This window comes from Hoplias malabaricus, chromosome 11, assembly GCF_029633855.1.
Source record: "Hoplias malabaricus isolate fHopMal1 chromosome 11, fHopMal1.hap1, whole genome shotgun sequence".
Classification (NCBI taxonomy): domain Eukaryota; kingdom Metazoa; phylum Chordata; class Actinopteri; order Characiformes; family Erythrinidae; genus Hoplias; species Hoplias malabaricus.
In genome coordinates this window covers 16,582,612-16,604,199 of record NC_089810.1, presented here as the reverse complement: position 1 = coordinate 16,604,199, position 21,588 = coordinate 16,582,612, and the positions used below count along the sequence as shown (strand labels likewise).

The 21,588-nt window shown below is 37.5% G+C and overlaps 1 protein-coding gene across 1 annotated transcript in view; it reads left to right on the top strand.

Moving 5' to 3' along the window:
• luzp2 (leucine zipper protein 2) overlaps positions 1-21,588 on the top strand; it is a 137,438-nt gene that overhangs the window by 74,425 nt on the left and 41,425 nt on the right. The window contains exons 2-3 of the mRNA XM_066685156.1: positions 12,254-12,365; positions 16,710-16,780. Coding sequence (XP_066541253.1) covers positions 12,254-12,365; positions 16,710-16,780 — 183 coding nt within the window. The remainder of the gene's footprint in view (positions 1-12,253; positions 12,366-16,709; positions 16,781-21,588) is intronic.

Below are 21,588 nucleotides of genomic sequence, written 5' to 3'. Positions count from 1 at the left end.
AAATGCTGTTAGAGTTTGCTTGCATTAAACTAATTAAAGACATTAGTGTATTCAGCTAATGATATTGACTTATTTTTTCTGTATCTCAGCCCAGTGATGGGGCTATTTATGATCCCTCTATACAGTTTATGTACAGCAGTCAGTATATTAGTCAGTGCTCTTATGAGTAGAATATACAAGTTGTTTGTGCACAGCTGAAATCATCATAAGTGTTATCTGCAAACGTTTAGACAAAGAGTTAATCAGTAGACCCATGTTGGTGACATTGTTTTTACAGTGATAAGAAAGGTAACAGTACACACAAAACAAGAATTTTACATCCTGAGTTTTTGCTATGGCCTATGTGTATATAAGCTTAAGAAAACAGTAGAGATTTTAAGTGCAAGGTTGCTATGGCAACCAGGAAAAAAAGAAAAGATATTTTTTATCAGAATGCACATACCTGATTCACTGCTTCTTTCTCCCGTTGACCCTTAACCACTGGTTTGTGGTACACTGTTCTTCTGTGGACATTTCGTGAGTGTATTTTTTTTTTTATTGACACTTTTTTCAGATTGGTTTAGAACTTATTTTCAAGGCCACATGTTTGTTTTAATCAATTCCTCCATTTCCTGCTTTATAATCTGCTCATAAAAAGACTGTAGAGCAGAGCAATATCCTTATCAGCTTTACCTGCTGGTTTTAAGCACCCATAGTAAATTACATAAAGGAATCAAACTTGATGGAGATTTACTTTGAATCACTCAATTATATGTTCTAGTTTTGAATTTCTCAGCTATGGTGATAATGAGATTTCTTCTGGTCACTGTAGAAGGCCATAATGCTGATGAAGCTTAAAGTTCCTTTTGTAGCCAAGATGGAGAATAGTGAGGTTGTGGAAAGGAGTCAGACACCACTCTCTGACTTATAATAGACTCAACATAATTACAAATGTGTATGTGTAATGAAAATGAAACCATTTTTATATATTCATCCACCATTCTCGTGTTCCCCCATTAATGTTGAACCCAAGTCAGCGTCCATGTATGGAATATTTAAACTTTTAAAAGATTCTTACGCACATAAACCAAACTGCCTGCTCTTCCAACATTTCTTCTCTTTCACAATTCTAACTAATTGGGAAACACAGTTCTACCACTCAACAGCTCAGTTCTGGGGTGGTGTCCCTGTAGGCAACACTTGGCATAGGGCATTAAGCTTATATGCAGTTGCTCCCATTTTGTTTTGTGGACTGTCTGTGTAATATATCCAGTGGGTGCCTATTAAAGGAGTTAATTTATTATAAGGGCTGTCCTGCAGCATCTTGATTTCTGAGAGTTTATATGCATAACTTTAGGCTGTTTTGACAAGCCCCGGCTATACTGAATGTCTGTTATATATTGCAGCATCCTTGAATATTGGGCTTGGACAGAGACACTGGCATTTCATGTGAATTTGTCTCATAAAATATTTCTTATTCTTTTACAAAGACACAAACTAGTTCCAAGAACAAAGAAGTTAACTGAGCAGCATTATATTCAGTCATGAGGTTGAAACATAAAAAGGTCCTGTCATCATCTCTGAGCTTTGTGCCTTTTGCCAAATTCTGTAATCTTACATTCAGTCTTTAATTCTTTTCCAGTGCAACGTAAGACAAAAGATATAAGAATATTAACAGTGTGATAAAGCATGAATCAGAGAGTGGCTGTCTAACACAGAAGAGCATTATTTATCAGCTATAAATCAGGATACAAAAAGCTAAGCAGCTTGCACTTAACTGACCACATTTATTAGATGGCATGCAGAGAGGGATACAATGCATTCCAGGCATTAAATTAATCTAAAACAAAAAAAAACAAAAAACTATTCCTTTCAGCCATAGCCTCTGCAGTCATATTTTAATGCTGGCAAGTCTAGCCACTCCTGGCTGTATTAATAAACCATCAGCTCATCACACGAGGCCTCAGCTGGATGGATAGTGTCACATGTCTGCACTGAAACCAGGCCAAAATGCATGTAATGGCTGAGGGAAGATCAGGTTGTCAGATGCTGCACATTCGCAGCCATAAATTCATGTTTACTGCTCTCTTTGCGCTGAAAATGTTTGCTTTCATATCACTGGTGATATTTAAGTAAAAGCAATATAATTTTATGGTCTATGCTGAGGACTAATTCTGTGGAAATTCAGCTAGTTTGATGCTAACTGTAGTTTTGTACAACACACATTGTAAGCAATTATATGTCTACTTGAGCTTGGGCTTTAAATCACTATGAAAAATCCAGCAGTTGTTGAAAAGAGAGTATCATTTAGTGTTGTTGTAACTAAACTGAATTAACTCACACTGCTATTCCCCAAAGGCATGACTATGTTCTTGCACCACTTCAATTTACCTGATACCACCCTTAGCTCACTCGCCCTACTCCTGTTTCTAATGTCTACACAGTTCTAGCTTGTAACAGATTTTTTGTTTTTGTGTTTGTTTGGTGACCTTTCACAAACCGGGCACATCAATACAGATATCAATATTTGATTTTTCTTTCTTTTTTCTGACCTATATGTGGCCTAGCCAGGTTGGGGAAAAGGTAACAAATACGAATGGTACACTGCTACCAAGACAGAACATAAAACAAACATGTTTAAACCTTAGCAGATCAAACTGTACAGAGTATTAAATAGTAGAACAAGAATAGTGTTACACATATGTTTAGGCCTCGAACACATAGCATAACAATAAGCATATAACATATCTATATAATGGATTCTAATATAAACAAGCACAGTAAAATAGGAATAACGTAATTTCAAACAGTTGAAATGCCATTTACATATTGTGATTCCTGTTATACATTGTGGAATTTTCTTGATGTATGAAGAGTTGTATTTTTTGCTACAACCACTCATCCCTGTAGATAGATGTTATAATCTCTTTGAAAAATCCCCTGAAACTAGTTTTGAGTGGCACTGTTAAAACCTACAGTGAGAGATAATGCAAGGAGTAGCAAGCAGAGCTGGCTCTACATTTTATTTTCAAGTGCAAAAACAGAAGAGGCAGTTGTCTAATACTGGTAGAAAAACTATTTTTTTTTTATTTGTAACTCACTCATTCACTCATGCATATACTCACTCTTGTTCGGGACCATAATGGGTTGCTATTTAATGTGCATTTGTTTTTGTTTTTTTTGTTTGTTTTTTTTTGTATTTTTTTAATTGAGTTGAAGAAGCAGTTACCTGAATTACAGTGAGGTTGTATTATGGGAAATGAAATGCAAATTATAAAAACTGTGGATAAAAGAAATTTGTTATTGAGGCACTATTTATTTATTTATTTATTTGTTTATTTATTGGCAAAGCAATGTACTCTTACTCTTCCTTTAAGTCCAATTTACACATTCCATATTGATCGCTTTGTGCATGAAAATTACTGTGCCAGCATTGTCTCTTTAAAAGCTTGCGTGAGTTGGATCAGGCATTGTTTGTCCAGAATATCATTATCCTGCATCAGCCCCCGTGCTGTTTTCATGCAGACGGGATGTTTATAAGTGGAAGAAGCATACAGTGTTAGAAGCGCTTATATTTAGAATTAAGAAATGGCATTAACAGAAGAATGATGTAAAAGGCTTTAAGGCTGTGCTTTAAGATGTATACAATGAACTCCAACTACAAAAGGAAAAGCCAAGGTTAAATGCCAAAACCTTTATCTAATTAGATAAGAGGACGGGAGGGGCTTGAGTAGACAAACTGTTATGGATTGTGGTTTATAAGTGTAGATTGCACCACAATTTGTTTTCATTAGCATTGCTAGAGTCATTCGTTCATCACTTTGACCATGAGAGGAAAGGCTGGATGCTAGCGAGCTGCCAGCTCCCCGCTGGAAAATCTATCAGTCCTGAGGAAGGCCGGGATACGAGGGCTTGATGTAAACAAGACCACATGCTGCTTTGCTCATAACACTCAGCGGCAAGAGACACGCGCAGAGCCACAAGCGCAATCCAGCCTCTCTGCCAGCATTGCCGAGCTTTTATTTGCAGAAGTAGTGAAGTATTGGCGTTTTCATCAAGTGCACTGCACCACTCTCCCCTCATCCTTTCCGGTCTCTCTTTATTGCCCACCCTTAACTAATGATTGACGTCACTGGAGCCTTCTTCTTTGCACTAAAGGCATTGTCTCCAACAATTAGGAGATGTTATGAGTTCTGACAGCAGCTGCTTAGCGCTCACACTTTTTTTGCACAGGATGCATTTATCTATCTTAACAGGACCCCCTTTTATTAACTTACTCTTTTATTTCCTTCATGATCTTCTTTCTAAATCTGAATACAAGTACCATTACAAAACCTCTCTTTTTAAGAATCTAGTTAGTGAAAAAACCTGCAATAAATGACACTAAATGAAATGTCTTATTATTAAGTGAAAACGTATTAGATCTAGTCTTCTCATCAAGAGTGAGAAAAGCATAAGAATATTTAACATATTTCTACACAGTTTTACTTTTGATGCTATTCAGAAAAAAGATTCAGTTCATTTTAGTGGCTGATCTTTTTCTTGTTTTGAGCATTGTTTCCTCATTAAAAAAATAAATTACATTAAATAAAAAATATGTTTTATTTTCATTATATTTCACTAGATAAGTTTCAGACAGAGTTACAGATTCAGACAGAGATACAGATTGAATAATCTTAAATATGGAATATTCATACAGTGGTCTTATTAAATGTACGGACACCTTTTAAGATAATTTAGCTTGTTTTTCTATTTTTCCAACAAATCACATATTATTTGATGTCGGTGAATAGTTCACATTAAGAAAACACAATGGGGTTTTATAACGATGAGATCATGGAACTTATTGTTATAGTTGTAGTGTTTTGTAGTAGAAATAGAATCAGAGAGAATAGTGGCTGTATGGTTTTATAGTTGATATAGCAGCACTTCACAGTCAGCTAAGACCAGAAGGATGTAATGGTGCTCTGGATGAGAAGTCATTGGCATTAGCCTGTTGGCTGAAGCCCAGTCGCACTCGATCTGCTCTTTTGCCTCAGCCTTGTCCGTCTGTATTGAGCTGTAGCTCCGTGGCTGTGCTGGGCTTATAAAACTCAGCACTTTCTGATTTAAGACCAGAGCTCAGCACTTCTTGCATTTTAGAGAGGATTACTTCTGTATACAGTACCAGTATAATATCTGGATATTCCTGCCCATAGTATTAATTTTGTTATCATTATTGTACACTTTTTTAAAGTAGTGAAGACATCAAAGCTAGGAAATTATGCAGGGATGAAAAAAAAAGTTCAAGCAAATCATAACTGCCTCCTGTTATACATTCTTCAAAGTAGCCCCTTTGCCTTGATGCAGCTCCACACACTCCTGGCATTCTCTCAAACAGCTTCATGAGGAGCCACCTGGGAATCTTTACCAACAGACTTAAAGTCTTCCACATATGCTGAACACTTGTTGGCAGCTGGAAACTACTTTAAAGGGGAACTCCAAAATGTCTGTATAATTCAGCTGTTGAGATGTAAACATAGTCATTCGTAGTGATTTTATATGAGTACACAATACAAATATAGATGTGTTTGTCATTTGGATGTCTGTGTCAAGTACATTCATTTTTCTGTGACCTCTTAATCCTATTCAGGGTTGTGGTGGTTCTGGAACCTACCCAGAATCACTAGGCACAAGGTAACAATCCCAGCCTATCACAGGGCATCACATACTCACACAATCACACACAGGTTAATAAAGTGATTTTAAAAAAGCAGCTATTTTTTTAGCTCAGTACATAAAAAAACCTCTCAGCTCTCTTTGGCACTTTACATATATCATCTCTGTCCAAAGAAAAACACGTATCTCCATTTTTGTCCATTTTCAGGTTACTACATCATTTGAACACAGCAGATATTCTTCAAACTGTGTGAAGATTTCAGGATGAATGGATCAGTAAAAATTATCCAAACTTACTTGGAAGTAAATCCTCTTACAGTGACTTCCACTGAAAGTTAAAAAGGTTTTTTTTCTGTCTCTGAAAAGTTTCTATTTTTTAAATAAATGTTTTTCTTTGGACAGAACAATGTTAACACATCTCAGCCAGGTCTTTCTCTTGAGTGCAGCAAACTAGGTCTCCCAGGTCAAAGTTTATGAAGGTTTTTGCTTGTTACTTCACCAGGGAGGCAAGGCTAGGGCAATGGCACGGTGTTAGCAAGCCCTCACTCTTACCTTACCTAAAACAATCATAAAACAATAACTGAGGTTGCACTGAACAAACAGCAAAAAGGGCAATCGTATTTATTATATTTGTAAGGAATCTTTTTTTAATTTCATATATATATGAAGATATTCTGTATTTATAATGTATTTTAAATGCATGTATAATGCATTATATGCCATTTATAATATATTTGTAATCTGTATAATCATTCATAAATAGATATAACTACATACATAACACTTAATAAGGTATGAGTGTGTGACTTTGTAAAGTCAGGTGTTCTCATGCAGTATAATATCCAATTATAAGAACATACTGTAGCAGTGCTGAAATCTGGACAGGGGTGTGGTCTCATAGGGGAGTTCCTGGGATGAACTGCGGCCTCCCCCATTCATTGTTTTGGGGTTTTGTGTTGTTGGTGTGTGTTATTTACGTGGGGGATATTGTTTTGTTTGTTTATGATTGTTTGTTTGTGTGTGTGTGTCTGGTGTATGACAGTTGGTGGGGGCAGAGCAACATCTACCACCTGGGAGACGTTTCTGGTGGTGGATGAGCCTTTGCCACTGATCATCATACACCAAGCCCAAATACTGTCTTATTCCCTTGTCCCCTATTGCCTCATTAGGGCAATAAAAGACAGTTACTAGCAGAATGGCCTTGTCTCAATACCCATCTCTTTGGTTACGATGAGCCTTATCTACTGCCACATGAGTCTCCCAGATGGTGCATAATGCTCTGCCGACATCAATCCTCACACACACGGCGCATGTATACAAACAGCCCCCAATGCACAAAACGACAACCTCCACCCACACAACACAAAACAAAGACACAAAAATACAAAACAACCCCTAAAAAAAGGTACGTGGGAGGCCATGCTGATACAGTAAGTACAATGTCCGCATGAATGTTTATTATAGTGCAGTAAAATACCTGCCCTTATAAAGTCACACACTCGTGCCTTATAAAGTATTGTGAATGTAGCTACATCAATTTATACATATTTATACAGGCTTAAAGCAGGGATTATACGCTATTATGATTGCCATATAATGCATTATAAATACAGGATTCTTATGTGTTACCAAAATGTTATACCTTTATTGACCTGCGTATTTGATTAGTATTGTTATCCTCAAGGGTGTGTGAGGAGTGAAAGGGGGATGGTGGACAGAGGTGTATTTTAGTTTGTGTGTGTCGTTACTCTTATGGGGAAGGCGTCACTATCATTTAACCCTCCTGTCTCAGTTGAGTTGGCTCAGTTGATCAGAGAGGCCTCATAACCCAGGCCCTGTGGCACCCTAATGGCCTTCAAACAATGCGACTCTAATCAGAATTATGCGATCCACAGCGTAGATGGAGCGCTGCTGGCAGGATGTGATCATAAGCTGTTTGTCTGACAGCTTCTCATTACCGTGCTTTACAGTGATGTTCCTCGGCCCTGCCTCAGCAGCAGAGTCACCAGAGGTCAGAACACAATTATATACCAGCCACAGTAATGACCAATTTATATCATATCCACCACAACACAGCAGGTACTATGAGCTCTCTATAACCCTGAGATAGAGCTGTTTATAGTCTAGTGCAAAAGTTTGTGCACCTCTGCTGAAATGACAGCTTTTTGATTTTCAAACACTTCCTATATATGGAATACTACTCTGCCCATATTCAGTACATTATTACCGTCCATATAGTGACTTTATTATCATGTGTCCGATACAGCACACACAAATGCACACACATTCACAGCCCCCAACTTGCATATATATTTACTGATGCCAGAGCATGTTTTCTGATGTTAACATCATTAGCAGCAAGTTAGCCTGTTAGGATTTTTTTTACTGTGATATTGTATTTTGGTTATGAATTTATATTACATTAGAATTCCAGAATTATGTTGTATTTGAAAATTGAACAGCTCAGCAGTCTCTCTCTCTCTCTCACACACACACACACACACACCACTGACCACTGACTAGAGAGTTGTGGATGTGGACCCATGCTTATTCGCCTTTTCTTCTAAAATGAAGCGTGTTCATAGGGATTTGGTTCCACTTTTCCTGCAGCAATGGCTTGTATTCTTCTGGAAAGGCTGTCTTTGGAAAATTTCTATGAGGATCTGAACTTCTTATGAACTTCTTGCTTTACAATTATCTTTGGTTCAGTTTTTACAGTGTTTGATATCTTTCTTCATGCCATGTATGTAATATAAAACAATAATATAAAAAAACATATATATATATATATATATATATACCACTATTGGCTTAATACACTATAACTTAATTTCAGCAAAGATTTGAATATTCATTATTCAAGTTATTAAAAATCTGTAAAGGATCATTAAAAATAAAACTACAAAGTCAGTCAAGGCACAACAGATAGTGGCACTGTCACAGATCCAGAGTCCTTGGTTTGTGGGATTAAACCCCACCTCAAGTGACTGTGAGGCATCACTCCTGTGTATGTGGCTTTCCTCTGGGTGCTCATGTTTGCTCCCACTGTCCAAAACCACTTTGGTGTGTGGATTGGCCCTGCTAAAGAGTTCATATGTGTGAGTGCATGAATGAGCATTTGAGTGTGTGGTGCCCTATGGTGGACTGAGGGTGTTTTTCTGCATTGTGTCCAATGATTCCATGTAGGCTACAGATCCACTGTGCCTCTAAACTAAATAAGCAGATACAATGAATCAAACCTAAATAAGCGGTTACAATGTATCAAACCAATGAACACAAACGCACACCCACAGTGGGAGGACAGCAGGTCAGTGGTGCTCTATCATACTCACAAAGTTTCTTTCATTTCTTTAAAACACACCAATATACAGCCATGTGAAAAAGTTAGGAAACCCCATGAAAACCTTTGTCTTTTTGAACATTTTTAAACATATGTACATATGAGCCTCATTTGAATGGTATTGAGAGATGGCCCTTATATAACTAAACAAACAAAACTCAAATTATTTTTAAACATAAGTTATAAAATTTAATGAACAAAATTGTACATTTCTTGTGAGGAAAATATGTCCTAATATGTCCCCTACATTTATTACTGTTTAAAATGCCTATATTTAGAATCAGATGCACCATATGAGCTGCAAATGATTAGACCATCATTAAAGAGGACACTAGAGGAGGCTGTCTAACTTAAACCTCAGACATTAGTTTGATTTGCGCTTGGTTGCTGAAGTGAGTGGTATCACCTTGCCACTTTGAAATCTCTGAGGCCTTCAGAAAGAATGATATAGATGTGTATGATTCTGGGAATGAATGTAAAAAAGATCTTAAAACAATAGTAAATTATTTTCCGTACTGTAGTATGGCTGATTTCTAGGTGGAGAACATTTAAACCACCTGCCAACATGGCCAACCAACATGGTTCAGTCCAAGAGCAGACCGCAAGATGCATAAAGAAGTCTCCAACAATCCTAAAATGTCATCACAGGACCTACAAGTGGCTTTTGCCACAGTCAAGGTACATGCGTCTACCATTAGGAAACAACTGCTGTCAAAAAGACATCAGGGCAAGACTAAAGTTTGCCAGAAAGCACATAGAAAAGACCAGGACTTCTGGAACAATGTGCTTTGGACAGATGAATCCAAAGCTGAATTATGTGGGCACAGTAACAGAAGACGAGCAGCTCAGCATTCGAGCACAAGAACCCCTTACCAACCGTGAAGCAAGGAGGGGGAAACGTCATGGTTTGGGGCTACTTTGCTGCAGCAGGGCCTGGTAAGCTTCCAATCATAGAATCTATTATGAATCCCTCACTGTCTCAGAGGTTGCTTGAGGAAAATGTGAGACTATCTTTCCAAAAACTGAAGCTGAAGTGGACGTGGACCATGCAACATAACCATGAACCAGAATATTCCAGTAAATCCACAAGCAATGGCTCAAAAGTAAGAAATGGAGAGTTCTGGAATGGCCAAATCAGAGCCCGGATCTTAATCCTACTGAGATGCTATGGGGTGATCTGTGCAATCAAGAAACCCCTCAAATATCAGCATGGAGGAATGGAAAAAAAACACCTCACAGTCGATGTCGGAGCCTGGTAGATGGTTACGGGAAACTTCTAAATGAGGTTATTTCAGCCAAGTGGGGAAATACCAGCTATTAGGGCATAGGGTGTCCTAACTATTTCCTCAAAAGAAATGTACATTTTTGTTCATTACATTTTGCAACTTATGTTTATAAATAATTTCTTCAGTTTCATTTCTTTAGTTATATAAGCTCCATCTCTCAGTAATGAAGCTCAAATGTTTATATGTTTAAATATTTTCAAAAAGACAAAGATTATCATGGGGTGTGCTAATGTTTTCACATGACTGTAGAGTATTTTTTCATGAAAATATATGTGTCTAAAAATGTGTTAAAGTCAGACTGTAACATAAAAAATCTTCATCAATTCCTGTATAATCCCTTTGATTAAGTTTCTTTGAAACTTTTAATCGCTTTTCCCCATCCATGAATATGACTGGTGGCACAGCTACCCTCTCTGGAGTGGTCTCTTTTCTGCACCACTCTGCCACCCCAAGGATGTTTTTGGATGAAGCGATCCTCTGTTTTAACGCAGGGAAATGTCTGAAAAACCAAAACCATGTTAAAGCAGATTGTAACAATATATTTAAACAAAATTTCAATCTACATGTGAGGTAATAAACTATTAATCTTACTTCACTGTGCATCATCATCAACAGCGGGGGTTCCATGTAGCGGATATGTATTGAAATGGGCATGTCTTTTAGAATTTTGAGACACAGACCTGTGACACTTTTTTTCCCTCAGTTCACGCATTTCTGCTGAGATTTTTACACTGAAAATGTCTGTTCACAATAGAACACTCTCCGTACATTTTGCACATATAGTGTAGAAAAAGGTGTAGAAAATACATTTTATAGAGATAAACGTGTGAGGTGACTCCTGTACGTTAACGTTTTCCCTGTAGAGGACATATTCACTAATTTCCACTTAGCAAATAAACAAGATGAACAGAAGTATTCAAACTTTTGCACTAAATTTAATTTTCAAATCTAGATTGGGCCATTTGGATCCTGTGGGTAATGAATATGTAAAGTAGACAGACAAGGTGTGGTTTTCTCTCTCTCTCTCACTCTCTCTCTCTCTCTCTCTCTCTCTCTCTCTCTCTCTCACTCTCTCTCACTCTCTCTCTCTCTCTCTCTCTCACTCTCTCTCACTCTCTCTCTCTCTCTCTCTCTCTCTCTCTCTCTCTGCTGCAATGGCGTGTGAAGTTTACGAGGCGAATTTATACTGTATGATTTATTCACCTCCCAGGTGTTGCCTTTCTATCACTGATTTACTGTATGTGCCATGGCTGTCGCTGCTGATGCGGCTTCTGACATGATGCTCTCATGAAAAAAAAAGCACAGGATGATAGGACTGGAGATGAGCCTATCATTGATGATTTGACAGAACCCTTCATAACTTATTTATGAACTGTATTCGGCACAATGACAAAGAGAAAACATGACATGTTCTAATGTTTTGTTTTGGGGATTTTTTTTTATCCTTTTTTTATATACTCTATGGAGTTCTGAGTGACTGGTTATGGTTTTTTCTTGCTTTTTTTTACAATGAACAGATGCTTGATGTTCTGACAGTATGTGTGTGTGTGTGTGTGTGTTTTGTTTGTTTGTTTGTTTGTTTGTATTCATGTGTCATGCCACAAACTGCCATTAAATCCTGTACTGATGTCTAGCTATCAATATAAAATAAACCATAACGGCTGCATGCCTCCTTTCCATTAGTGATTCTCCTGCTGTTTAAGATTGGCAGTTAAACCATGGGTCTGGTGATTAATAACTGGGGGGAAAAATAACTTGAAATATGGATTGAGTGTTTCTATTTCTCCTTTCACTCAAAGCTCTGAATAACCAAACCCCCACAAAAAATATTATACAGGAGAACGACTTGACAGTGTATGGCTCATTCCGTCTCTTGGTGGCTGTAGCATCTCAAGGCAGAGAACCCATAACTTGACACGCCAAATTGATTTGCAGGGGAAACCACAGACTTAAAAGAACTAATCTTTCTGTTTCCTTTCTCTTCTTGTAGCTATGAAGTGCTGGAAAAGAAGCTGAAGGAGGTGTTCACAGAGAGGACAGGGATTTTGCGACAACTCTCAAAAACATCAAAGGAGCTGGACAGCATTAAGGGCAACCTGCAGGTAAGAATACAATCTTAGAACAGGTGAAGTTCCTGAGGGTGCAGCTGGCCAGTTGATCCAGACTTTTTATACTTGGAATGGAAAGCAAATAATATTGAGAAAATTTGTGTCTTAGTTCAGAGCTATTTTTTAGGCTTACCTGAGCCTGCCTGAGTATAAAATGATTCTTTATTGCCATCATTAAGCAAGTGACTTATGGTGTATGAAAAAATTTTATATTTAGCACATTGATGAAGAAGCCTGCAATGCTAAAGCCCCATAATCTGAACTCTCAGGAATCCCCAAGGATTTTTTTAAAATGCTGAATGGCCCTATGTTTGTGGACACATGCTCATCCAACCTTTCTTTGGAAATGAAGAATATTAACAGGGAGTTAGTCCCCTTGGTTGTGGATTTTATGGTTTTCTTTTTAATAATTTTATATCACTCTGGAGAACACAGTTCCACTGTTCTACAGCACAATGTTTGGGAGCTTTCTACCCCTCAGCTCTTAACCCTGTTGAGAATAGACATAGTAATGCACTGTATACACTGTATATAGTCGAGCTGTAAGTAGTGTCAGTGCCAAACGTTCAAGGGTCCAATGGTCATGGGTTAGAGCCTCGTCTCAGGTCAATGTCTGTTATTAATTTGACGTGTTTTCCACATGCAAGTCAATAAATAATGCCACATATGTCAGTATTTTCTCCTTTAAAAATTATATATTTTTGTATTATCTTAATTTAATGCCGTTTCAATGTATTATGCCCCTTTGCCCCATTACAAACTTAAAGCATTGCTAGTTGTATGCTGATATCTCACTAGTTAGCTCTTAAACTTCCAGTTACAGATTAAATTGTGAAGCAGTTACATTCAGGTGCCGGATGCTTTAAAATGGAACTAGAAGTTTGAAACTACAAGCTGCAGAATGAGAAGCATTTTGGAATAGTTGATAATATGTGATTGTCGAACACTTCTAAAGGCATCAGATGCCCTTAATTTAACAAAAGTCCAGCAGCAAGTCTGCAGCTCTGTACCACTCGTCTGATATTACTGCAGACGGGCAGAATTTGCTGCTGACGTATCAAATCTTTAAGGGTTTTCCCATTCCACAAGGGACGATTTTAACTGCTACATTTTGTAACTCAATTCCAAGGGGCAAGGCAACACTCTAAAATCAGAGGTAGTGGTAAAAATAAGAAAGGAGACTGGGCCTTATAATACAACATATGTGTTTAAATAATATTTATATATTTAATATTTTTTCTATAACTTAGTCTATTATAAGTCTATTACGTAAATAGTCTTCAAAGAATTTAACAGATCATTTATGTGTTATGAGAGAATTTCAAAAACAGCAATATTGGATTATCACGAAAGGTCAATTAATTCATTCATTGTAACTGCTTATACAGTTCAGGGTCATGGTGGGTCCAAATCCTACTCATAAACACTGTGTGCAAGGCGGGAAAACACCCTGGAAAGGGCGCCAGTTCCCACACACTCACACATACACACGTATGGACATTTTTGAGTCGCCAATCCACATACCAATGTATGTATTTTGAACTGTGGGAGGAAACCGGAGCATCCGGAGGAAACTCACACAAACACTGGGAGAACACACCAAACTCCTCAAAGACAGTCACCTGGAGCAGGACTCAAGCCCACAACCCCAGGAACCTGGAGCTGTGTGACATTGAGCCCCCCCATATTACACATGATAATTTAAAGTCCGTAAAAACATTAAATAAAAAAAAAATGTAAATATTAATAATGGAGATAAAAGTTTTTGTTCTGTCAGCGACAATAGAATTATTAGTGTAATTTTTGTGACAGTCCTGCAGTCTTTGTGTTTGCAGTGTCTGAGAGGTTTTACATGCCCCTGGACACACAGGCCTAATTTTGAACTTGTTTTGCTGTAATGGGTAGGCAATGTGCCAGTGACCTTTTCATTGCATCACTGAGATGGAAGCACTTTTTTATCCAGGTCACAAATGCTTTACAACTGAGGCTTGGTGAAAGCATGGCCTGTCACTTATTCCCATTACTCACGCACTGACCTTTCTCTGACTTTGATTCACGATTTACTGCCTAATGTCACTCGGAATGTAAATAATAGCTTTGAATATGTGAGAGGAGGGCAGCAACCTCGGCCAATAGTGCAGGGACATTCAGAACGGAATGTTTAGAATAAAATTTGGAATAATGTGGCTGTTCAGTATCTTTTTTTTTTTACAGCTTTTGATGTGATTTGTGTGCATAAGCTGATTTAAACACAGGATATTTTGTGTTAGATGGACCAATGAAAATCCTCCAAAACTGTTTAAAGTAAGACCGTTTGTGTTAAAATTTAAAGGATTAAAAAAAGTGACATAACAATAACAGATTATTTATTATTTGTACATTTTATATAGTCAAACTAAATACAGTGAACAAGAATCAAATGGCTTGGTGTAGGCCCTGAATGAACCACTTTATGATCACTTTCTGTAACATGGAGAACAACCTATGGGGAAATAATAACTCATTTCTGCTTTTAGAACTTTTTGTCTTCTGTAAATGTAACATTTTATTGAACAGTGAGAGTATAATGTGTTTAGTTACATGTGCTGCTGTGTTTCTGTGCTGGAGTTGGCAGTGGTGAGAGGGATTAAAAGGGTCACTGCAGGCATTGTTTGCATGAGACTGCATAGTAATATTTTGTCAAGTGGGCTGATTGTGTTATGACACGATAGCTGGGGATGTTGGCTGTGTGGAAGGGTCTCTACGGGCATTGTGTTGGACATTAGCTCTGAGGCTGGGTCTGATGCCTTTTCTCCTGGGACCACAGCCAAGCTTCTGCATTCCCCAAAGTCCGAGCTGGAGAATCCCCTTAGCAGTGGATTTGCTGTAAAACCACAATCAACAGTAACCTTTTTATACTGATCAATTATGTATATGTGACCTTTTTTGGAGCAGCTTTCCACGCTGTCCTGTTTATTTTTATAACGAGATCTCCCCTGAGTTGAGCTCATCATCATTAAACTTTGCCTGATGAGGCCTGTAATCTTGGCATTGGGCTGTGAGGTGGGGTTCTGAAGGCTCCTGGAACTGGACTCCCGCCAACTCACCGTGAACAGACGCTGGAACGCCAGTCTCAATCCAGCTCAACACGTTCACAGATGGTCCACTAGAGACAAACCTCCTCTGCTTTTACTCCACACTCCCAGCACGGTCAGCTCAGTGAGGCAGAGACTGATTGATAAGGAAGGCCAAGGCTATGGGGCAGCACTGCATTTATCTGCCAAGTGAATCCGACTTTTCTACCCATCACCGCCTTTTGAAGGGAATTTTACTATTTTCCACCTGTAAAATTAATATAGCTTTTAAAGGGATGTTGACTTTTAAAATACACTGAAGACACTCCTTATAATGAGTGAATTCAGTGTCTTTTAAGATGCACTCATTGTGGAACCAGATGTGCAATTATGTAAGCACCACAGAAAAGCCTAAAGTGATATGTGACGCTATAAAGGTCATCATTGTCAACATGCTCAAAGCCAAGAATTGGCAAACTATCTATTGATGCCCTACAGTTCAGAAGAAAGTCTCCAAACTTTTCATCCAATTAGATTAGCCTTGTCCACTCATTTGACACATAGCAACCAATCAGAACAGAGATCATTGATGTAAATTAGGGTTTAAGAACAGTAAGAAACAAACAGTACATGAGGGTGAAAGAAAATCTTTGAAATACAATTTGATGCATCTGTGAAGAGTTTGGTGTGTTCTCCCTGTGTCCACGTGGGTTTGCTCTGTTTTCCTCCCTCAGTCCAAAATAGATTTGCTTTATTTGTGAAGGATGTTTCAATATTGGCCTTGCATGTGTATATTTATTTATTTAGGTTTTTTTTTTGTTTGTTTGTTTTTTTTTTTCTACATATCCGAAAAGAATGGGGTATCAGCAGATGCTTTAGTTTAATTAGTAAGAGTTGTTTGTAAGCTGAATAGATTATTTAGAAAAATGGATGATTCTTTTGTGTTCTGAAAGCCTTTGCTCATCACTCAGTGTGTGTAAATGCTGAATTTATCACAGCTTTCATCATTTCCTTTCAGATGACAAAGGGAGACAATGAATCACTGTGTTTTTTGATCGATGACAAAGAGGGAGTGACTTATTCTTTTGTCCTACCCGGGAGGCACTATTTCTCAGTGCTTCGGTAGAATCAGCCAGCTTTAGAAATGAGAGCCAGATTCTTAAACATCAAATCTGAATGTGTTATCTGCAGCTGTCAGCCAGGACCAAAAATGAACAGCAAACATCACCAATGTTCCCCATCATAAAGCATCCTCCACATAAAGTTCTTTACTCTTCCTTTTCAGTCTCTGAAGAATGATGACTCCGTACCCAAAAAGGACGTGCAGAGGATTCTGGAACTCAGCCACAAGCAGAGGTAAAAATCAGGAATTGTGTCGTAGATCTCTTTATTATGGTCATCTTTACATTCCATCACAGAGGCACGCTTAAAGTTGCAATCAGTCATTTTTTTGCAGTAGTCCTTCTTCATGTTATTAAAATTTCATACTCGCATTTTACTGACACCTAGTGGCCTGGATACATCAAACACAATACTAGGGATAGCCCCTGATTGACCCTCTCCATGGAACATTAACTGTTTCATTCAGGAACTACAAAGCAGCTTGATTTCAGTTGAGTTTAGCTTTGGAGAAAAGAAGCAAAAATAGTAAATAAATAGTTTGATTTTATTTATTTATTTTTTGTGACAAACATGGCTTTGTTCCCTATTTTTTACCTTAAGACATAAAGCAAAAGGAAGCTATGAAGTATCATGTTATTAGGATCAAGGCAGTTGTATAAATCTATGCATTTAATAATAGTTTGCTATAAGCAAGCATCATTTGTGAGAATACATTAATTATTTTACATTCTTTATAGTCCAGTTCAGGGTTGTGATATGTCCAGACAGGCACAAGTCCACCACTGGGCATCACATTCTCATACACTCACACCTGCCAGTGTGTTTTTGGACTGTGGGAGGAAACCCATGCAGACACAGGGAGAACACACCAAATTCCTCACAGACTGTCAACCAAGGCACAACGCTCAAACCCACAACCCCAGGACCCTGACGCTGTGTGACAGTGACACTTCCTGCTGCGTCAATGTGCCACCTGTGGAAATACACTTAAATATATCGGATTGCTGCTTTGAAACAAATATGCATTTAAGAGAGTGAGGAATCAGAGTGTGAAGTCACAAACATAGCTTTAAGGCTAGATCACTACCCTTAGATTAGGTTTAAGCCTATACACAAAATTCCCTATTGTCATTCCCCACTGCCACTGCAAATTAGTCTAAGACTAGGATCAATCCATGTCTGGGAAACCTGTCTTTTTGAGTTTAAATAAGATACTAGTGGTGGCTGCAATAGCTTCCTGGGTAACACCACTACCTTCAGCAGAGTAGTCTGAAGACAGATGTCTATGGCAAGAAAACCATGCTATACCTATAGGAGTCATTGGACAAGACCCCTAAGGCTGCATTTGCCTACGTCTGTAACATGATTAAAGTTTGTCATTTGCTCTGGTTAAAGAGTGTCTGCCAAATTCTATAAAAGTAGAATGTTACTTTTAAAATATTAAAAGAGTACAACACCTTATTCCCAAGAATGTATCATTCCAAGCCATATTAATTGTAATTACAGTTGAAAAATAACAGTGAGTGCACATATGGTGGTTTTATTCCGATGGTTTGAGCTGTAGCAAAAGCTGAGAACACTTACTCATTTTAGTGAATGACCCAGCACTCACATATGCACAGCTGTAATTGGACAGAGTTAACAGCTGTTTGTATGCAGCCAGGATGACAAACATAATGCTATTGTGTGAGTGACAAGGCTTATTTACATGTCATACGGCCTTTAAGTTGTAACCATGGCACATTATCAGACTTATAGAGTGTACACTTCTGGTGTACATCACATCAAATTGCCCTCCAGTGGTGTTAAAGAACTCCGAATCATGGAACAGGTTCTTCTTTCTGGCATCATGGCAACAGATTAGATCCATTAAGGGTCAGCCATGTAAGCTGAAGCAAGTTAGTCAGTGACAGAATTCAATTTCCCCCAGTGTCAGGTGTGTAATGGTTTCTATTTTTGCTTCCAATCAACAGAGAATAGACAGTGAAAAACAGGCTACATGTGCCAAGGCCTGGGAGACTCACTCTGTCTGAATCCAGCTAGCAATAGGCCTACTTTAGGGGGAAAATGAATAGATTATAGATTTAATGAAATGTCACTATTTGGTGAAATGTCAGTGTGTTGCCACTGAAAATAGGTTTATGAGCCAACATAGTTTTATAAATTAATATACTTCAATTTCTGAACAGCAAATATTCCTACAGCTTTCCCACTCAACATACCAAGTTTATCACCACGCTTCAGGGTATTAAAGATTGAGTGGCTTCTCTTTAGTTTTTGAACACTCATTTTTATTAAAATTCATTCATTTTCACTTCCACTTTATTCTGAAGGGCAGATAACTCCAGAATGGCTACGAATGCAATTAACAGTGCATTACAATAAACTATAAATTGTAAATAGAATATTTTTTTCCTTTTTCTTTATTTAATATATAATATTATCAAACTATATGAACAATGGTAGCTTTTATTGGTTTGAAACTCAGAGACTGAAACTTCTAAAGAATCTCTGAGCTGGTTTTATGACGTCTGACTTATGGCACACAAGAAAACAGAGTTTATTTCTTGTGTTTTCATCTATTAAGGATGTTTTTTAATGAGTCAGTATTTTATAGTGCCTTTTAAATATCCAAGTTTCTTAGACTAGCAAAGCACAAAAACGAAAAATTAAGTCTGAAATTCCAGTGAGGATTGGCAGCTCAGGTGAGCACAGCCTTCCCTCACCGGACATCTCAGAAAGGCAACAGGTAAATTCACTGATCTGCCATATTTTATCCACTTGTTTATGACCATCTTCATTGTGTTTCATAGTAAATCTAATGTCTTGGAAATTTTTTACCCTTCTCCTGACTGATAATTATCAAGAATGGGATATGTTGTAAGATCTTTGCATTTTTATGGTTAGATGCAATAAAGTAAATATCAGGATATGAAATAAAAAAATAAAAATTGAGAATTATTTGTCATTGCATAACGTACAATGAAATGTTCTTCCGATTTTAACCCAACTGTGGCTGTGAACACGCACACATCTGGCACCCGGGGAGCAGTTGTGGGTTTGGTGCCTTGCTCAAGGCCCCCTCAGCTGTGGATTAAGGGAGGAGGACAGTGCTGTTCATTCACTCCCACCGCTGCCAATTTTCCTGTCAGTCTTGTGAATCGAACCGAATACCTTTCAGTCCTGAGCTCTCTTCTCTAACCATTAAGAAATGGCTGCCCATGGAAAGTCATACTCTTTTAATTGATGGAATGTAGGTACTGACTACTATTCAACATGAATTTGAATGTGACTGCTATCCTACCCTCCTCGGAAGTTACATAGTGCAGTTTCACTAGTATTGAGCCCAAAGTAGCAATGGAAGATGCCCTATTCTCCCTATTGCAGTTCAGTGAAGCATCGCAATGATATTGAAGCTGTAATATATGTAAGATATTGCATAGTTTTCTTTAAAGATTTAAAATACCTGAAATGATTCATGGTGGTCAATTTTGTTTTACTACAACCACCTGGCATTAAATAGTTTGTGAATTTTTATATTCAATGTATTTAAAGTAATGAGGCTAACCAGTATACTGGGCTTTTTTTCCCTTGAGTATTGCAAGGGATAACATTGATTCATGGTGCACTGAAATGGTGGTGTGTGAATGAAAAACCATAATATTATGGAAATTGCTATCATCTTCATTGTTTTCCAGAGGAGGATGGGTCCTCCTTTTGCGTCTTGGTTCCCCTTGAGATATCTTTTGATGTTTTGATGGTGCTTTTTCTTGCCACAGTGACACTCATCTCTGCTAGGACCTGTAATTTTGTAAAGCTGCATTGTGGCGATGCCAGTTGTTTTTAAAAATGAAGAGACTGTAAATAAAAGAGTTGAATTTAAAAAATGGGAAATACTTTTAACTATGCAGTGTGATCCGTCATGCTGATGGATAAACAGCGACTCATTTTTGAATCCTAAAATAAATCCATGTAAATCGTTTTTACAAATTTGGAAATTAGTGCTGGCTAAATTGCTAAATTATTCATATTCTAGATATTCTTTTACTATCATATTCAGCCAATTGTTTTGCAAAATAATTGTTGTTAGATTTGATAGAATTATTCTGCTAAAACACAGTTACACAGTGTTTACATGTGAGCTAATAATGTTCACCGACAAAATTCATCAGTTCATTTACACTGACATATATGGCATTTGGCAGATGCTCTTATTCAGAGTGACATACAATTTTAATCATGTTACAGAGGTAGGCTAATACCGAGTTAAAAGTCTGGCCTAAAGATTCATACTAGCACAGCCACATTCTCATATTAGCTTCAAATCTGGGTAACATTTTCTCTGAAGCCCATATTTATAAGTCTTTATATATGTGTTTATACATTTTTGTAACTTGGTAATAATGTTTTGTAAGCATGCTTATTACCTGTAATAATGCCTTTAATGAGCTCTGATTAAATATTTTTAGCTTATGCACAAGTGTCAATATTCATGATTAAGCATTTTAAATGGATAATGACTTGAGCATATATAAAACACCTATAATACTATTGTAAATAGATCATAAATGTTTAAAACCCCTTAACCCCTTACTCTTCAAGTAAAGTGACAGACAGTTTGAATTACTATTTATTATGTATATTAATGAGGAATAACTTTTACATTTATGTATTATATGTGCTTTATAATTATGCACAGGCCATTATCCATTTAAATTTTATTGTAATGAATAGTGACACTTATATAACTATATGTTTACATATTACAAAATAATTAATTATAGCTCATTATGAGAGCCTTTTGAGGCATTATTTGTTTTTTTAATGTTTACTTCCAAAGCATTATTACCAAACTGCAAAGAATTGTAACTGCACATATAAAGACTTATAGATATGGGCTTCACAGAGAGTGTTACCGAAATCTGTCATGTGGAGAGCAGTGGTGTTTTCTACTCTGCTATTCAATGTTGCCAAATTGGTTAGTGGTGTTAGGTAGTGTTACGCCCCTACTATTGGGCCTCAGGGTCTAGGGTGGTAGTAGT